Raw genomic sequence first — 20,189 nt, 5'->3', positions numbered from 1 at the left:
CGTAACCAATAAAATACCTTATTCCACCAGACTTGATATCCTGGGTCTAGAAAACTTGGAACTTCGTCGCCTTCGACAGGACCTGGGTTTAGCTCATAGAATCATCCATTATAATGTCCTTCCTGCCAATGACTACTTCAGTTTCAACTACAATAACACAAGAGCTACCAACAGATTTAAACTTAATGTCAACCGCACCAGTTTAGATTGCAGAAAACACGATTTCTGTAACAGAATTATCTATGCTTGGAATGCATTACCTGACTTTGTGGTCTCTTCTCATAACCTCAAAAGTTTTTATTAAAAATCTATCCACTGTTGACCTCACCCCATTCCTAAGAGGACTCTAAGAGCACAAATGTGCCTACCATTCCTGTCCTATTGTTTCTTCCCCTATATATATATATATGCTTATACTACCTTGTTTCTCCTCATATATATGTTTATATATTATATAATCTTTTGTGTTATGCTTGTTATGCTTGTGTATATTGTTATGACAAAATTAAATAAATAAATAAAAAATAAATAAAATAAATCTAACTGAGGCAGCGGTGCACATCTGAACTCTGATTGTCAGTGTTCTCCACCCCCAACATCTCCCTACACTCACGTCGGATGAGTGGAACACGTGGCAGATCATTTTGTACAGCTGTTTTTCGGTGGCAGCATCTGCCCGGCGAGGGAGCTTCCGACGGGCCATGAGCACCACGATGTTCCCAATGTCAGCAATGTAAGAGATGGTCTGGAGGGGGTGATCCATAATGGTTTCCTAAGGTGGCAAGGAGGCCAGAGAAGGAAGGAAGGAAGGAAGGAAGGAAGGAAGGAAGGAAGGAAGGAAGGAAGGAAGGAAGGAAGGAAGGAAGAAAGAAAGAAAGAAAGAAAGAAAGAAAGAAAGAAAGAAAGAAAGAAAGAAAGAAAGAAAGAAAGAGAAACCAGAAGCATTAAAGTGACAGGTTGCCATTTCACAGAATAATCTCCAACTGTCTGTAAAATATTCTCAGCTGTGTCTTCTGGATGTGCTCACATCCAGCTCACATCATCCTCTGCCAGGCTGGCTTCTATGCCAGTTGCAGGAGCCCCCAGTTTGTTGTTCGACAGCTTGATTCAGAGAATGCACTGACACAAAAATCTCAAGCAATGTGTCGTTTTCCAGAACTCATACAAAAATCACGTTGAAAAATTGAGTTAAAATATCTCTGTGTGTGTATTTTCCATACACATACAACAGAGGTAGACAATTGTGGTGCCAATACACCCCCAGAGACTGCTTGTGATTGATTTGATCTTAGAACAGGCAGTCCTTGATTTTGGGCGCTTGGCAACTGGCTTATATTTATAATTAGCTGCAGTATCCTGAGGTCATGTGATCATCCTTGAGAATTTTTTTCCCCCCCCAGCAAAAAACACCCATTGGATAAGCTGGATTCTGACTTACAACCACATGTTTCACTTAACAGCCACATGATTCGTTTAACAACCAGGGTGACTTGCTTAATGAGTGTCATAAAACAGTCATAAAATCAAGTCTGATCTCAGGGTGACTCCAATTTACAACCCCAACAACTTGCAATCAAAATTCAGAGCTCAACTGTGATTCTGAGGACTACCTGTACTGCAATAATTGACTGCAATTATTATTATTATTATTTTTTTAAAGTTATTATGCCCAAAGGAAAAATGCAATTCCTTCCTTCTCAGCCTGTCGCCAGTCATTTTGTGAGAAGGCAACCCCTCAGCAGCCATTTTGAGAACACACCACAACACATTCTCAACATTTCAGCCGGCCTGCCCCCCCATCTAAAAAAAAGTGATATAGCTAAATGAAACACCAGGGACTGTCCTGTAGGGAGGGAACAATGGCATAGTTTCATCGGTGGGTCTTCTGGCGAAGGAATGCTTTGTGAGTGGCCATCCTCCCGCAACCCCAAAGCAGCCATTTGGGGCCTTGCCCATTAGACATGATCTCAAACGGAGGCAGCAGGCTGAATGCTTCTTGAGCAGGCAGCTGTCAATGCACCTGTGTGTCCGCACTGAGGACCTTGATCCGTTGAGTGGAGACAAAGAGATCGACTTCAGTCATCGGCTGCGATTCTCCTTCAGGAGCCTGGATTGCAAGGAAAGCAAGTGAAGGAAAGAGGTCAGAATTGGAGAGAAAACAGGTGATCGTGGCATGGAGATTCCTTAAGGCCCCAATAAAAAATAAAAATGCAGAAAAAATAATTGCTACCAACCTGCCTTCCGTTGAGGACCTGTATACTGCACGAATCAAGAAGAGGGCCATGAAAATATTTACAGACCCTCGCATCCTGGACATAAACTGTTTCAACTCCTACCCTCAAAACGACGCTATAGAGCACTGCACACCAGAACAACTAGACACAAGAACAGGTTTTTCCCGAAGGCCATCACTCTGCTAAACAAATAATTCCATCAACACTGTCAAACTATTTACTGAATCTGCACTACTATTAATCTTCTCATAGTTCCCATCACCAATCTCTTTCCATTTATGACTGTATGACTATAACTTGTTGCTGGCAATCCTTATGATTTATATTGATATATTGACCATCAATTGTGTTGTAAATGTTGTACCTTGATGAACTTATCTTTTCTTTTATGTACACTGAGAGCATATGCACCAAGACAAATTCCTTGTGTGTCCAATCACACTTGGCCAAAATTCTATTCTATTCTATTCTATTCTAAAAAGGTAAAGGTAAAGGTTCTCTTCACACATATGTGCTAGTCGTTCCCGACTCTAGGGGGCGGTGCTCATCTCCGTTTCAAAGCCGAAGAGCCAGCGCTGTCCGAAGACGTCTCCGTGGTCTTGTGGCCAGCATGACTCAACGCCAAAGGCCACGGAACGCTGTTCCCTTCCCACCAAAGGTGGTCCCTATTTTTCTACTTGCATTTTTTACGTGCTTTCAAACTGCTAGGTTGGCAGAAGCTGGGACAAATAATGGGAGCTCACCCCGTTACGCAGCACTAGGGATTCGAACCGCTGAACTGCCGACCTTTCGATCAACAAGCTCAGCATCTTAGCCACTAAGCCACCGTGTCCCTTCTTAAGGCCCCAATAGATCTGGCCTAATTTAGTCCAACATGGCCGACCAAAGACACAAAGCCCATATCAGGGTGGTACAGCTCAAGCATCCTGTTCCGCCACTGTAATGCTCCAGTGACTGCACTGAAAAGGTAAGCTGCTCTTGAACATGGAGGCTCCTTTTTGCTGCAACTGGAACAGAGCCCCTTTTCTTCTATGTAACTGAGTACAAGGAGTCCTCGACTTACAACAGTTTGTTTAGGGACTGTCCGAAGTTACGTCAGCACTGAAAAAAGGGACTGATGACCGTTTTTCACACTTATGATCATTGTCACAGTCACAGGATTAAAATTCAGAAGATTGGCAACTGACTCATATTTATGACGGTTGCAGTGTCCTGGGGCCAAGTGATCCCTTTTCTGACTTTTTTTCACCTTCTGACAAGCAAAGTCAGAAGTGGGGAAGCCAGATTCACTTAGCAACCGTATTATTAACGTAACAACTACAGTGATTCCATGACAACTGTGGCAAGAAAGGCGGCGAAATGGGGAAAAACATCTGTCTCGCTTAGCAACATAAATTTTGGGCTCAGTTGCGGTTGTAAGTCGAGGACTACCTGTGGATGTAGCTATTGTTGTGACCTAGGCCCAAGTAGTTATTACCAGACACAATCAGTCCTAAACAAACATATTTTATTAGAACAGCTGAGAATTACTTCATTCTCAGCTTAGTCCAAATTAAGTCCAAAACAAAGTCCTTCAGAAAAAGCCCTTCGGCATTATCACAAACCTTTGTCTTCTTTGGCACCCTACCAAAGGCTTTTCTTGGCAAGAACCCCACAAAGTTCAGAAACAGAAGACAAGAAACAATTGTAGCAACATTACTTTCCTATACAGTACCCAAGAGCTATTGCTGCTCTTTTAAGCCTTATAGGAGGGGCCAATCATATCCTGGCCTTACTCCCAAGTCGTCCTTTTTGCTTTAGCTGCTCTTGCCTTCTGGCAGCTTTTCGCATGCGTGCACTAGGAACAGGCTTTTCCTGTTCCTCTGCCTCTCTGCTGTCCGCCTCTGGAGGCTCCGGAGTCTGCGCATCGCTCCCAGATGGCTCTGGCCCCATCTCTGCCTCTGACACAGAGCCCTCATCCGGGCCTTCCCCAGACTCCAGGACTGACCCATTGTCCTCCCCAGCCTCCCACTGTCTGACTCTGCTGCCAGCTCCGCAGACTGCTGGCAGACCACAACAGCTATCAAAGTTCTCCGTTGGTGTCACATCCCTGCTGTTCCCCCTTCCCACCTTAATCCTATCAACAGCTTCCTGGGCCTGAGCCATGCGAATGCTGGTGGATGGGTTTTTCTCGGAAACCAGCTGTGTGGAGCCCAGATATTTGGCTCCAAAGATCACCCCTTCCAACAGATCTTCGGGATCACAGGGACCTGGGACTGAGACATACAGAAAGGGCTTGTTTAATAACATTATTATTGTCATTGTCATCATCGTCATCACCATTATCACCCAAAGGTACCATATGTAGCATATGTTAACAACATCCCTACGAAGTAGGTTAAACTGTGATAGAAGTGCCCTCAAGTTCTTTAGGGAACCTCTGTGGCTGGGGAAGAACTAGAACCAGGGTCTCTTTGCTGTTAATCCAGCATCTTACTTTCTATACCTGATTGGCTCTTGGATTGAGTGGAAGGAACTGGGCCAAGGTAAGCCAATGAGTTTCTGTAGAACTTGGGTCTCCCTGCTGCTAGTCCAACACCTGCCCTTCTACACCACCTTCTACACCTCATTGGCTGTTGGACTGAGAGGGAGGGACTAGCCCAAAGTTAACCAATGACGTCTGTAGTTGAAGAGGAACTAGAACCTGGGACTCCCGTGCTCTAGTCCACCTCATTCTCCAGTATATCTGATTGGCTCTTTTGGCCGGGGGTGGGGGCTGCCCCAAAATTCACATCATAATAAATCAATCAAAATTCTTCACTTACCATCTTTATAAGGTGGGAAAGATGACACGTTGCCTTTATTCTGTTAAAGAAAGAAGAAAGGGGAAAAAGGATTGGCTTTCTAAAGCCAGGGAGATCTTAATTATTTATGAAATTTATCTGACTATCTGAAACCAACTAGATCAGTGATGGCTAACCTTTTTATCATTGCACGCCAGGACCGGGGGGCAGGGGTGGTGGTCATGCACGTGCCCACAGTCATAATTCTATATGCCCTATCCCCATGCATGAGTGGGCTCCCCCCTGCTCCCCCCTCCGCTCCTGACACGTGATGGCCTGGTAGGCCCGTTTTTCTCTCTCACCAGCTTCAGAGCCTTTCTAGGAGTCTGGGGAGGGCGTAAATGGCCTCCCCCCTGGAGGCCCTCCGGAGGCCAAAAATGGCCCGTTTGCCAACTTCCGGTGAGACCTAGAGAGGCTCTGGAGCCTGGGGACAGCAAAAAACGGGCCTTCCGGTCCCACCGGAAGTTGGCAAATGGGCCATTTCTGGCCTCCGGAGGGCCTCCAGAGGGGGGGACGCCATTTACGCCCTCCCCAGACTCCTAGAAAGACTCTGGAACCTGGTGAGAGAGAAAAACGGGCCTTCCTCACCACCACCCGAGACTCTCCGGAGGCAGGAAATAGCCTGTTTCCCTACTTGGCCCAGAAGGCCCGAAAATCAGCTGGCCGGCATGCGCATGGGTGCTGGAGCTGAGCTCACTTGCCCACCAATATGGCTACATGTACCACCTGTGGCATGCATGCCATAGGTTCGCCATCACAGAACTGGACTCTAGGCAGCTTACAGCTTAACATAATAAAAACGGGATGCAAAATCAGAATAAAATTAACTAACTAACCAACCAACCTCAAAGGCTAAACATCGAGAATTACATAAATTAATCCAATGAATCCCCTTAAAACTCTGGATGCTTAATACTTTGTTTTAGAAATTTGATCTAAGCATATTTTACTGCAAAGCTAGATAAACCTTGATTCCTGGTGTCAGCATCTATGCTGTTTTCTTGATATTTCCCACTGCCTTTTTCTGATTTTTTAAAACTCTCCAGTCTAGCCAAGAGCACTGGAATTTTTTAGAAGATTCTCATTAAAGTATTAATCAGGCCCAACCCTGCTTAACATCTGGGATTAGCCAAGGTTAGCTATGTACTAATTGTTTTATTGCAAGCACATCGTAATGACTTTGCGCAACTGGTGCAAACTATATAATTTATGTTGTTGTGTCATGAAGTCACAATGCACACCTGATATCACTGGGGTTTTTACCATAAGGAGATCAGTCTAACCAGAAGGCAGCTTATACTAAACTTCTGGAGACAATTTTTCAGATTATTTGGTTTGTGGCAGGATGTAATGAATGCATAAAATTATTAAAGTGGTGCCTCTCAGCTATTGTGCATGATCCTTAACTTAAGGATCTAACTGCACAGGTAAGAGGAAGTGGAAGGCAAAGATGCCACCGATACAGGTAGTCCTCACATTATGACCACAACTCAGCCCAAATTTTATGTTTCTAAGTGAAACATTTAAATGAGTTTGCCCCATTTTACAACTTTTCTTGCCGCAGTTGTTAAGTGAATTATTGTATTTGTTAAGTTAGTAACACGGTTGTTAAGTGAATCTGGATTCCCCATTGACTTTGCTTGTCAGAAGGTAACAAAAGCTGATCACGTGACTCTGGGATACTGCGACTGTCATAAATATGAACCACTTGCCAAGCATCAGAAATTTTGATCATGTGACCATGGGGATGCTGCAACGGTCATAAGTGTGAAAAAGAGATAAGTCAGTTTTTTCAGTGCCTTTATAACTTTGAAAGTCACTAAATGAACTATGGTAAATCAATGACTACCTGTATATGAATTGTAGCTTGATAAATTAGTCTCATGTTTTCTACATCCAAAGGAGGATATATACAGATAGTCCTTGTTTTGCGACCGGTCGCTTTGCAACCATCTGAAGTTATGACGGACCTCCTTCAACCCGATTCCTAAATGCTGAGGCCCGCCCACAGTCACATGACTAAATATCAGGCACTCAGCAACTGGTCCACATTTATGGCCATTTATAGTGTTTCATAGTCACATGATGGAATTTTATAATGGTTTTGTCCCAAACTATCATTTTTGTTTTTCAGAAAAACAGGCCCATAGTGAACCATTGGTCATAAAATCAGGTCGTTCGCAAAGGTCACCTGATTTATGACCGCCACGACTTATGTCCGTGATGGGCAGTCTCCATCACAGTTGTAAGTCGAGAAGTATCTAAATGAAGTTTTCATTTGGTTGTCTTTCCTCCTTAATTGTTTTAACATTGAACTTTCAAAGTAACTAAGGGCCATCGCTTTGTAAATGGGTCAGCTATGATTTACTTCAAGGAGTAGACAATTAATTTTCTCAATAAGACACATAAGAAACTGGGACTGTTGTGGAAAGCCGCCACTGCTACCCCCACTGTTCCTACCCTGATGCCACCCGCACCCCCCCAATGCCCTACTTCCTCTGCCATGAGTTGGATGACAGCCTGCGGGCCGGATGTGGCCGACGGACTGTAAAATGCCCACATCTGATTTAATTTCTATTCCTGTATAACTAGTCAAGTGAAGTGGTTGTGGTGGCCTAGAGGTAGAGCTCTCGCCTTACAATCAGGAGGCTATCAGTTCGACCCTACGCAGAGGCAGATATTTCTCTCTCTGGGCACAATGAGAATACAGTATATCCGTTGAATATAACTCCGCATTGGCGACAGGAAGGGCATCCGGCTAGTAATCACTCAGCTCCATCCAGTTCAGAGGTGGGTTTCAGCAGGTTCTGACCAGTTCAGCAGGTTCTGACCAGTTCTGGAGAACCGGTAGCGGAAATTTTGAGTAGTTCGAAGAACCGGTAGTAAAAATTCTGACTGGCCCCACCCCCATCTATTCTCTGCCTCCGAGTCTCAGCTGATTGGGAGGAAATGGGGATTTTGCAGTATCCTTCCCCTGGAGTGGGGTGGGAATGGAGATTTTACAGTATCCTTCCCATGCCATGCCCACCAAGCCACACCCACCAAGCCACACACACAGAACCGGTAGTAAAAAAAAATTGAAACCCTACCACTGATCCAGTTGCCTAGACTCCACCCCACAATGGATTATGGGGTCATTAAAAGATGATGATGATGGTACAATTTTTCAATCAACAGGACTCACACAACAAAGTGTGACAACAAAGAACAAACAAAGACCAAACCAAGGAAACCACATTGTGGTTTTACAACGATCAATGCAAACCAAGCTTGGTTAAACAAGCCACAGCAGCGTTTGCGCCTGGTGCTAAGCCATAAACCATGGTTTGCAGCAACCCACCAGGCGCTAAGTCAAAAAAGTCACCAAGGGCCCTTGATGACTTTCAGAGCAATGTGTGAACACTGTCCTGCAAGATACTCACCACCGGATCGGAGGTGGGAGAGGAATCCTCCATGCGGTTCAGGGCAGCTTCCCCCATTGGATCTGAGGTGCCTTCCCAGTTGCGGGCCTCCAAGTTGGAGTCAGAAGAGGCAGCCGCTTCTAAGCCAATGGATTCTTTTAGGAGCCTCGATTTGGGCCTCCGTCCCTTCCTCCTTCTCTCTTCCTGATCATCACAGGCAGGTTCTGGAGGGACCTTCCTTGGGGCCACAGCTGTTCCTTCAACTTCTATTTTCTGACCGCCAGCCCTGATCACCAAGTCTGAGTGGGCCAGGGCTATCCGGTCATCTTCCTCCTCCATGGAAATGCCCCCCTCGTAATGGAGGAGACTGAGCAGGTTCTCCTGGTTGGCTTCTGAGGAAAGCAATTCTCCGCTTCTCTGTCCCTGGACAGATCTCAGGAGGTGCTGAGCGGCTGCCCGAAGGCCCTGCCCTGTAGCCACATGGAGTAGAGAAGGGGCACCTTTGTCTGGAGATCCCTGGAGGTCCTCAGGATGCTCAAGGAGGGGTCGCCTGTCTCCATCTCCTAACCCGTGGCTTTCTTCGCCGTCAGAGGCGCCCAAGGGGTCATCTTCAGAAGTGGGCAACTTGTCATGGAAGCCAGGGTTAAGTCTCTGCAGTCGGGCAAAAAGCTGTAAGAACTCGGCCTGGTCAGCTTCTGAAATCTCCTCTTCCACATCCTTCTCCTTCAGAATTTCACTCTGGTCAATAGCGATCTTGAGGTCGCTCTCTACCTCTGAGGAGACTTGGTCTGGTTTGGGTGTCCAGCATATGTCCTCTTCCTGAGCTGAAGCTTTGGCACCCTCCTCCATACCATTCCTGTTGAGGAAACCCAAAATGTTAACATTTTTCCAAGTCACAAGAGAGGCTGCCTGCCCCAAGAAGGAAAGTCAGCACAAAATATATTCATATTCAAATTCATTATATATAAATTGTGGGTCTTCATCACTGGAGGTTTTTAAGAAGAGACTGGACAGCCACTTGTTTGAAATGGTATAGAGTCTCCTGCTAGAGAAGGGGGCTGGACTAGAAGACCTAGGGGAGAAATGATAACAGTATTTCAATATCTCAGGGGTTGCCCCAAAGAAGAGGGAGTCAAGCTATTCTCCAAAACACCTGAAGGCAGGACAAGAAGCAATGGGTGGAAACTAATCAAGGAGAGAAGCAACCTAGAACTAAGAAGAAATTTCCTGACAGTGAAAATAATTAATCAGTGGAACAACTTGCCTCCAGAAATTCTGAATGCTCCAACACAAGAAGTTTTTAAGAAGAGGTTGGATAGCCATTTGTCCAGTGTAGGGTTTCCTACCTAAGCAGGGGGTTGGACTAGAAGTCCACCAAGGTCCCTTCCAATTCTGTTATTCTATTCTATTCTATTCTATTCTATTCTATTCTATTCTATTCTATTCTATTCTATTCTATTCTATTCTATTCTATTCCAAACCTCCAAGGTCCCTTCCAGCTCTATTCTATCTCATCAAGTCATAATTTGCTTTAACTATGCTTTGTTGGACTGGCTGCACTGGTTGTTTTCATAAAACTCTGAACCACAGTGAGCAATTTGAAGATTAACATGGGGAGCTCCTTCTCAATTGTAGAAATGAAGAGGGATAGTTTCTCCCATTTTTGAAGGAAGAAATATACAAGACGCACGGAGAATCCATTTACGTTGTCCAACTGTCAACTTCCATGTACTAGAGGCGTGTATGTGCCTGTGTTTAGATGGATGGAGCAATCTATCCATCCATCCACCCAACCACCCATCCATCCATTTGTCTAACCCAAGGGACGGCAACCTTAAACACTCAAAGAGCCATTTGGACCCATTTTCCACAGAAAAGAAAACACCAGGAGCCACAAAACACTTTTGACATCTAAAATCAAGATAACACTGCACTGTTTGCTAATTTCTCAACACATATTAAGCATACTGGTAAACCAGTCTCGTCAGCAGTGAAAGCAACTGAATCTGCCCACATACCATTAAATGTTCTGTTTTCTTCTGAAACTTTTATTTCCTTGGATTTATCCATGGTTGGCCTACCGGGGGTGGGGTGGGGGCTCAAAAAGCTCAATAAATCATGTGCCCGCAGGTGTCACAAATTGGCAGTTGTGATGCATATTTTGAGTGACAGGGAGCCGCAGCAGAAGGATGAAAGAGCCACATGCTGCTCCAGAGCCGTGGGTTGCCGACCCATGGTTTAACCATCCCAGGGGAGTCCCCAATTCCTGGGCCGCATCCCAGTGCTGGGCTGCATCCCGTTAGAAACTGGGCTGTGGAAGTGCTGGACAAGTACAGACATGCACACTCCTCCCCACCCCCCTCCACCAGTCCACTGAGCCGGAAAGATTAGAAACCGCTGATCCGTCCCATTTCTACACTATAGCAGGAGACATAGATAAATAATAAATAAAATGTGAAAGGGAAGAGAAACTGTTTACCTGGAGACCTCAGGATCCAAAGAAGTGGTATCTTGTGGTTCCGAGCATCTTTCGGACTCACCATCCCCATCCCAGCCAATCCTGATCTCTTCAGCTCCAGGATAGCAGGGCCCTGAATCCAGATCTGGCAGCTTCGGGAGAACCTGGTTGTCACCAGGAAAGGTGGACAGTTGTTGGATAATGGAAGCATCTTCTCCAGAGTCAACAGGAGCCTCAATCTCATCTTCCAAATCCATGGAAGGAGGCACTAGAGATTCTGAGAGGTTCCCGAACCCCTCAGTTGCATCTTTCTTAACATCCATGCCACTGTCCATTATGATCACTCCTCCAGGTTGCGACAACAATGACCCTACACTTGGAAACAAAATGGGAGTATGTAATCTTGGGACTCAGGTTAGAGTCAGGAGTTGTTGTGACCAAGGCCCAAATAGTGATTATTAAACACAATTCAGTCCTCAACAAACTTATTTTATTAAAACAACTGAGAATTAATTCATTCTCCACTTCGTCCAAAACAAAATTCTTAATAACCAGTCCTTCGGCCTTATCACCAACCTTTGATGTCTTTGGAAACCTGCAAAAACCCCACAAAGTTCAAGAGACAAGAAGCACAGAAATCAACGTTGCTTTCCTACAAAGAACCCAACGGCTTGTTGCTGCTCTTTTAAGCCTTATGGGAGTGGCCAATCATCTTCTGGCCTTACTCCTGAGTTGTCCTTTTTTCTTCAGCTGCTCTTGTCTTCTGGCAGCTCTTCATATGCGTGCACTAGGGACAGGCTCCTCCTGTTCCTCTGCCTCTCAGCTGTCAGCCTCTGGAGGCTCTGGAGTCCACGCATCGCTCCCAGATGGCCCTGGCCTCATCTCTGCCTCCAATGCAAAGCCCTCATCTGGGCCTTCCCCAGACTCCAGGACTGGCCTATTGTCCTCCCCAGCCTCCTCACTGTCCGACTCAGCTGCCAGGTCTGCAGGCAGCTGGTGGACCACAACAGGAGTTTCAGCTTCATTCCTTTTCCCACAAGGCATCATTTTCGGGGGTGGGGGGCCATTCTTCTGAATGCATGGTGAGGCAGTTCTCAGGGTAGTTAAGTATAGAGAGTCCTCAACTTATGACTGCAAATTCAGCCCAAAATTTCGGTTGCTAAGTGAAACATTGGTTAAGTCCTTTTGCCCTGTTTTATGACCTGTCTTGCCACAGTTGTTAAGTTGGATCACTGTAGTTGTTCAATTAGTCAAAGACTCTTGGGAAGTGAATCTGGCTCCCCCGCTGACTTTGCTGGTCAGAAGGTCGCAGAAGTGGATTATGTGACCCGGGGGACACTGCAACCGTCATAAATACGAGTCAGTTGCCAAGCATTTGAATGTTGATTACAGGACCCATGGGGATGCTGCAACAGTTGTGTGGAAAAGGTCATAAGCCATTTCTTTCAGTGCTGCCGTAACTTCATCGGGTCACTAAATGAACTGTTGTAAGTCGAGGAGTACCCGTACTTCAGGGGAGGGACTTTAACCGCTGAGGTAAGAGATCACACGCTCGGACCTATTAGGCAGGTTATTTCTGAACACAGTTTAGGGTTCTTTAGAGCAGGGGTCTCCAACCTTGGCAACTTTAGGACTTCAACTCCCAGAATTCCCAAAGCTGGCTGAGGAATTCTGGGAGTTGAAGTCCACAAGTCTTAAAGTTGCCAAGGTTGGAGACCCCTGCTTTAGAGAGAACACTAAACCCATAGCCAGAAATAGCTTATTTCACCAATCTGAGAAAAAGGATGAGAGAGTTTGTCACATTAAAACAGGGGTCTCCAACCTTGGCAACTTTAAGCCTGGAGGACTTCAACTCCCAGAATTCCCCAGCCAGCAAAGCTGAAGTCCTCCAGGCTTAAAGTTGCCAAGGTTGGAGATCCCTGCATTAAAAGGTTTGTATATCATTAGGAAGACATGAAGATAAGCCAGGCCTGACAAACTGGTGGTCGACGGGCCAGATACGTCACATGCCAGCCATGCCCACCCCAGCTCTGCAAAGGCAAAAAATGTCGCAATACCTCATGATACATCACGTGACACGATCAAGTTTGACACCCGTGGGACAAGCCCACAGTGATGCAGACACCCCAAATGCACAGGTCCACAGGTTAAGACTTAAGGAGAATTCCTAAGAATGAACGGGCTGCCTACTACAGGCAGTCCTTGACTTACAACAATTCATTCAGTGTCCGTTCGAAGTTACAGCAGCCCTGAAAAAAGTGATTTATGATCATTTTTCACACTTATGACAGTGGCAGTATCCTCATGGTCATGTGATTTATATTCGGACGCTCAGCAACTGGTTCATATTTATGACCATTGCAGTGTCCTGGGGGGGGGTGTCATGTGATCCCTTTTTGCGACCTTCTGAAAAGCAAAGTCAATGGGGAAGCCAGATTCACTTAACAACTGTGTTCCGAATTTAACTACCGCAGGGCTTCATTTAACAAATGCAGCAAGAAAATTCGTAACATGGGGCAAATTGTCCCTTCACAAATTTCTCACTTAGCAGCATAAATTCTGGGCTCAATTGTGGTTGTAAATTGAGGATTACCTGTAGATCCTCAATTTACAGCCACACAACTGGGATCAGAATTCCATTGCTAGGTCCTGTTAAGTCAATCATGCTCGATTTTACCTTTTTGCCACAGTTGTTGAGTGAGTCATCATGAGGTCATTAAGCGAATCCAGTTTCCCCCATTGTCTTTGCTTGTCAGAAGCCAGCTGGGAAGATTTCAAATGGGGATCACATGACCTTGGGACACTGCAACCATCATAAACACACTTTGGTTGCCAAGCACCCAAATTTTGATTATGTGACCACTGGGATGCTGCTACAGAGATAAGAGTGGTAAGTTGTTTTTTTTCTATGCCACTGTGACTTTATACAGTCACCAAACAAATGGTTGTAAGTCGAGGACTAACTGTATTAAAAATGGCGGACAGCATTCTCCTTTCTCTAGGCAACAAACTACTGACGCCGCCCAATACTTTCAGAAACCAGTGAAGTTGTGTGTTTTTAATATACAGCTTGTTCCCGAAAGCACCGGATGGCTTCAACACTTTGTTCAACTCAGGGGTGAAATCCAGCAGGTTCTGACAGGTTCTGGAGAACTGGCAGCGGAAATTTTGAGTTTGGAGAACCGGTAAGCAGAAATTTTGAGTAGTTCAGAGAACCGGCAAATACCACCTCTGGCTGTCTGGAGACAGTGGGGTGGGAATGAAGATTTTGCAATATCCTTCCCGTGGAGTGGGGTGGGAATGGAGATTTTGCAGTATCCTTCCCCTGGAGTGGGGTGGGAATGGAGATTTTGCAGTTTCCTTCCCCTGGAGTGGGGTGGGAATGAAGATTTTGCAGTATCCTTCCCCTGGAGTGGGGAGGGAATGGAGATTTTGCAGTATCCTTCCTCTGGCGTGGGGTCCCTGGCATGGGGTAGGAATGGAGGTTTTGCAGTATCCTTCCCCCCGGCGTGGGGTGGGAATGGAGATTTTGCAGTATCCTTCCCCTTCCATGCCCACCAACCCACACCACACCATGCTCACCAAGCCATGCCCACAGAACCGGTAATTAAAAAAATTGGATTTCACCACTGGTTCAGCTTGAGGAAGGACAACAAGATCCACCATTTTTAGTAACAGACAGTCCATTTGTTGTAGGTACAAATTTGGGTTAAAGCCAAAGTTGGCAACCGGACTCCTCCTTAACCTGTAGCTTAAAGCTGCCAACTCAGCAGAAATTAAGCGCTTGCCCAGTGTTCCTACCATAGTGTAATCTGATTTTTTTTTAAAAAAGGTGAACTTGTAACATTGTGGTAGGATAAATTTTGTAATTTATCTACAGAAGTTGACAGACCATGTGGTTTATAAAAAATGGGGGGGTTAGGCTTCATCCTGTTCATTTTTTCTTCTAAAAAAAAAACTTTTTTCCAGCTCAGGAAACAATGTCTAATCTTAACCAAAATTTAGATTTTGCTAAAATGCAAGAAACGGGGGGGAAAAAGGAAATGGAAAATGAAACCACCCTAATGTAATGGGAGGAAGACCTAAAACAGGACATTAAAACCCACACAAAACTCAGCACTAGAAAAGATACCATATATATCATGGCCTATCTTACATGCATTTGATTAAGGGCAAGATCCACTAAATGAAATCAGGCTTTTTTTGTAGGCATGCACAGATAAGATACAAGCTGTTTAAAAATTGCTAAGTTTTACTGCAGTGAGAATTTTCCAGGATATAGAAAATCATAGTTGCAACCTTCTTTGCATGCTTCACTGAGGGAAAAAGATGGATTGAAAATGGGATGGCTACTTGCCAGACCTACTACTCAATCTCCAAGGCCATCGTCCTAGGCAAAGGGCACCGAAGCTACACAGCAATTGCACTAAAACATAACAACCAAGAAAGCCTGTTCAAAGTCCCAGCCAGCTGAATTCTCTTTCATTCCACCCACTCAATATTCTTTTTTATTGTCAATCAACATTCCATGGTTATTTGAGCATGCTCAGTCATCTCTGCTTTAAAAAAAACACCACTGACTGCCCCGTTTTGTTTTACTGTATTTAGTTTTAAAGAAGTTTTGATTTTAATGCTTTTAAATACGAGGGGCATTTTTCTCCTGGGCTTCTCAGCTGACCCCTGTTTGTCGAAAGAGCAAGGCTTAAAATCCATACTGTACCAAATGGAGCAGGTATGCTGCAGAGTAGGAATTTTTATATGAAGCTATTAAAAATAGCATCATCCTTTCTGATCCTCTCACAAAACCTGGGTTTGTTAGGATTGTTATTGCTGCAGTTTTGCGCTGCATCTGCTGACAGGATCGATTTAAAAAGCCAGCAACCAATAATCTGGTTGACACTTATTTTGCAGGAAATTATGCAATGCCTGCTTTTTAAAAAAAAACAAAAGAGATACATACAGTGTGGTTGGGCTGCTGAAGAAAAGTACCATATAACTGATTTATTGCTACTGCTAAAGATTCAGCAAGTCTTAGCTGCGGAAATGCAATGATCATTCCAAATTAAATTTAAAAGAGGGAAGAGAAAAACAGCTATGCAGTGTAAAGAGGCTGAACATCATCATCATCATCATCATCATCATCATCATCATTATTATTATTATTATTATTATTTGCTCCACTTTACAGGGCAGAGAAATTCTTAGCATGTTTACTTGAAAGAAAATCTCTAGCTTTGAAGCCCTCTCAATACTCAAGTCTTCTGCACAAATGATTCTTATTTCTGGATTTATTTTCCACTTTTCTTCAGTCCGATCCAGATTGCTTTCACTGTCCCTCTGATGTCATCGTCTACCTGATGCTCTTTTCTTTTAAACTTATGTGGTTTTTTCTCTCTCTCTCTCTCTCACTCTCACTCACTCCCCCTCCATATATGGGAAAGTTTATAGATCTGGAAAATAAAAAAGCAACCTTAGGAAATCAAAATTTGCCCGTTTTCAAAAGATGTCATTTCAAAAAGTTCCCAAAGATCTAGCAAGGGGCTTAAGAAGTTTGCAACAAGCTACGTTTTTAAAGAGAACAAAACTGAATCTGCACGCTGTAGAAAACCTTTTCTCCTCCCCCTCCCTCTTTTTTTTTGGGGGGTGGTGGTGAGTGGGCGAGTGCAAGACTTAAAACAAAAACATCCCCTTGCATAAACTTACTTCTATGAAAAGTTTGGCTCTCAAGTTTGAAGAGAAAGCTGGCTGACCCCTTTGTGAGTCGCAAATTCTTCGCAATCCCTTGCGGGCCGAGATCCAACACCCAGCCAGGATTACGCCAGCAGACTGCGGATTAAAGCTGAATATATACATAAAAAAAATATTCAATCGCGTATTTTTCTTCCTGGGGTTCGCTCTCTCTCTCTCTCTCCCTCCCTCCCTCCTCTTAGGATTGAGCATGTGCTAAGAGAGGATTCTGGGAGGTGTAGTTTTGTCGTGTGGGCAAAGGTTTAGCTTTCCAAAGTAAACGTATATTACAAATTTGAAAAAGGAGAGTTTGCCCAGCTTTCCTAACGGGAGGATCCAGATTTCCGTGCTACGCAGAAGTCTGCAATTTTGTTCACCAAGTCAAAAAAGAAAGTAGATTTTTTAAAAATGCATTTTTCTCCCCCCAAAATATGAATTTAGTTGTGGCAGAGTTCAATCTATTTCCTTTTCAACCAGAAGAATTGGTTTCCTACGGTGCAAAAGCAGACGCAGACGTCCTGTTTGCTGATGTGATGCAGAGCCTTGCTCAGGTTTCACCTGTTTTCTTTGTCAAATGAAGCAGAGCCTGGAACAGCATGTGTCTGGTGATCGGGTTGCCTTTTGAAGATGTGGATTGAATTGCCTTTAAAAATCTATGATGCTGTTCCGCTTTTAGTCACAGTTCCAGAATAAGTAAAATTAGATTTTATTTATTTATTTTTTTATTCATTCATTTTTGTCACAACAGTGTATATAAGCATAAGCATGAAAATAACTATATAATATATAAGCATCTATATGAGCATAAGTATGTAATAACTATATTAATTGGTTATAATGAAAGGAAACAGTAGGACAGGAACGGTAGGCACGTTTGTGCTCTTATGCACGCCCCTTATAGACCTCTTAGGAATGGGTGAGGTCAACAGTTGTCGTGTCCCACTCCTCCGCTGACGGCCGGGTCAGGGAAATCCGAATCAGGCTTGCCTCTGCAGCTCTGCCCAAAGTCCTAGCAAAGTCCTCAGAGCAGGCAGGAGACCAGTAAGTGACTTCAGCAAGATATGTTTAGACTTTGCCTGACTCAGAGACTGCCAGAAAGCAGATCCTTTATATAGGCCATGGGGTGTGGCTCCATGACTCAGCACTCATTAAGGCCTGCCCCTCCCTTCCTTCTGTTGCCTCCACCTATCCAATCTTCTGATGCCACTCCAATCAGCTGTTGGTAATAAACCCTCCTCAGACTCACATGCTGTGGAGGAGGGGGAGGGGTCTAGCTGCTCCGTTTGCCTGGGCATGGGCTGGGGCCGGGAGGTGCTCCTTCTTCTGCAGTTTGTCTGGGCATGGAGCCAGGACTGGGGCCGGGAGGCATACATTCCTCCGTGTTCGGGAGCAGATAAGAAGGCCCCGGCTGCTCTGAGGGCGGGCAAGACACAACAACAGTAGACAGTTTTTGGTTAAAGCTTTGGAGATTTTGAGAAGAGACCACAGAATCAGGTAGTGCATTCCAGGCATTAGCAACTCTGTTACTGAAGTCATATTTTCTGCAGTCAAGATTGAAGCCGTTAACATTAAGTTTAAATCTATTGTCTGCTCTTGTATTGTTGTGATTGAAGCTGAAGTAATCCTCAACAGGAAGGACATTGCAATTGATGATTCTATGAGTTAAACATAGGTCCTGTCGAAGGCAGCGGAGTTCTAAGTTTTCTGTACCCAAGATTTCAAGTCTGGTGGCATAAGGTATTTTGTTATATTCAGAGGAGTGGAGAACTCTTCTTGTAAAATATTTCTGGACCCGTTCAATTGTATTGATGTCTGAAATGTGGTATGGGTTCCAGACAGGCGAGCTATATTCAAGAATTGGTCTAGCAAATGTTTTATAAGCTCTGGTTAGTAGTTTAGTGTTTCTGGAGAAGAAGCTACGTAAGATTAGGTTTACAACTCTTAATGCGTTTTGTGCAATGTAGTTGCAGTGGGCTTTGGCACTTAGGTCATTCCCAGTGATCGGCTGGTCTCTGGCCACTTGTTTGTGTTAGGGCAGTGATGGTTGATCTTTTTGGTGTCGAGTGCCCAAAGTGCGCCCGTATGCACACGTATGTGCCACAACCACCAAAATGCAATCTGAGCGACCCACACACACATGCGCACATGTCCCCCGTGCATGCTCCTCGTCCCTCCATGCCCCGTTTTGAGCCTGGAAAGCCTCCTGCACCAACCTGCACACATGCGCCTCCGCCCCCTGCACATGCGTGTCCGCGTCCCCCACATGTACCTCTCCCCAGTGCATATGCAGCAGAGACCTGAACACCAGCTGGCCGGTGGGAGGTGTGTGTGCACGGTTGGGCTGGGATAATGGCTGGTGTGCCCTCAGAGAGGGTTCTGTGTGCCACCTGTGGCACCCCATGCCATAGATTCACCATCACGGTGTTAGAGTATACCCCAACTCGACAATATTTTATTTTATTCTATTTATTACATTTATCGGCTGCCTATCTTAACAGAGGGGTAACTCTGGGTGGCTTACAATATAGCTGTTTGCTCAGGGATGTAATGTAATGTAGTACAAAGCAAAATTTATCTCATCATCTTAGTCCAGACTTCCCTTTTTCAGATAGTTGCAACAGGGGAGGGGGGGGGAAAGAAGGAAGGATGGAAGGACGGAAGGGGAGAAAGAAAGAGAAGGAAAGAAACAGGCAGAAAAGTACACTCAAACACAGCCAATTTTCTGTCATAGAGCTTTGCCTTTTGATCAGGGGTTCTGGGAGTTTATTTGTCCTCACAGCCTGAAAGGTTTGGGACCCTTGCTTAGAATATGGAGCAGGGCAAAAATCTGCTGGGCCACACCAATTTTAAAAACAAAACAAGACTAACTCTGAGCATGGACAGGAGGTTTTTTTTTTAATCATTTAAACGCACAAAATAATCTTATTTAAGAATGAGTTCTCAGATTGAAAAAAGGTTCTGGAAGCCATAGATGAACAACAGGCTTTTAGATCTGCATCCTTGGGGAAGTGAAGAACCCTTATGCCAGATCATTGTAAGATGGATTCATTACAGGTACCGTGTTTCCCCGGAAATAAGACCCTGTCTTATATTTTTTTTGAACCCTGAAATAAGCACTTGGCCTTATTGCCATGCGCTCAAAAGCCCGATTGGGCTTATTATCAGGGGATGCCTTATTTTGGGGGAAAAGAGGGTAGTCCTCCTTTTACAACCATTTGCTTAACAACTGCTTGAAGTCACAATGGCACTGAATAAAGTGACTATGACCCGGTACTCACATGTATGATCATCCTAGCATCATCAAGGTCACATGATCAAACTTCAGACACTTGGCAAGTGGCATGAATTTATGATGGTTGCAGTGTCCTGGGATCATGTAACCACCATTTGTGACTGGACATACAGGTAGTCCTCGAGTTATGACCACAATTGAGGCCAAAATATATGTTGCTAAGTGGAAAATTTGTTAAGCGAGTTTGCCCCATTTTACGACTTTTCTTGCCACAGTTGTTAAGTGAATCATTGCATTCGTTAAGCTAGTAACATG

At 44.6% G+C, this 20,189-nt stretch overlaps 1 protein-coding gene across 3 annotated transcripts in view; it reads right to left on the bottom strand.

Moving 5' to 3' along the window:
• Window positions 1-16,812, bottom strand: part of LOC131188305 (amyloid-beta A4 precursor protein-binding family A member 3-like) — a 31,035-nt gene extending 14,223 nt beyond the window's left edge. For 2 of the 3 annotated variants that reach the window (XR_009152761.1, XM_058163496.1), the window contains exons 1-7: window positions 16,619-16,812; window positions 10,937-11,290; window positions 8,479-9,313; window positions 5,039-5,078; window positions 4,344-4,489; window positions 2,021-2,107; window positions 614-772 (exon numbers count right to left, since the gene is read on the bottom strand). Coding sequence is in view for 2 of the 3 variants with exons in the window: in XM_058163496.1 (XP_058019479.1) it covers window positions 614-772; window positions 2,021-2,107; window positions 4,344-4,489; window positions 5,039-5,078; window positions 8,479-9,313; window positions 10,937-11,250 (1,581 nt within the window). In the remaining variant the exon portion in view is untranslated. The remainder of the gene's footprint in view (window positions 1-613; window positions 773-2,020; window positions 2,108-4,343; window positions 4,490-5,038; window positions 5,079-8,478; window positions 9,314-10,936; window positions 11,291-16,618) is intronic. The other variant, XM_058163497.1, reaches the window with a different exon arrangement.
• Between the last annotated feature and the right edge of the window lie 3,377 nt (window positions 16,813-20,189).

The sequence above is a fragment of the Ahaetulla prasina genome, chromosome 1 (assembly GCF_028640845.1).
Source record: "Ahaetulla prasina isolate Xishuangbanna chromosome 1, ASM2864084v1, whole genome shotgun sequence".
Lineage (NCBI taxonomy): Eukaryota > Metazoa > Chordata > Lepidosauria > Squamata > Colubridae > Ahaetulla > Ahaetulla prasina.
Note: the sequence above shows the minus strand (reverse complement) of the source record. Positions and strands in the feature narration are given on the sequence as shown.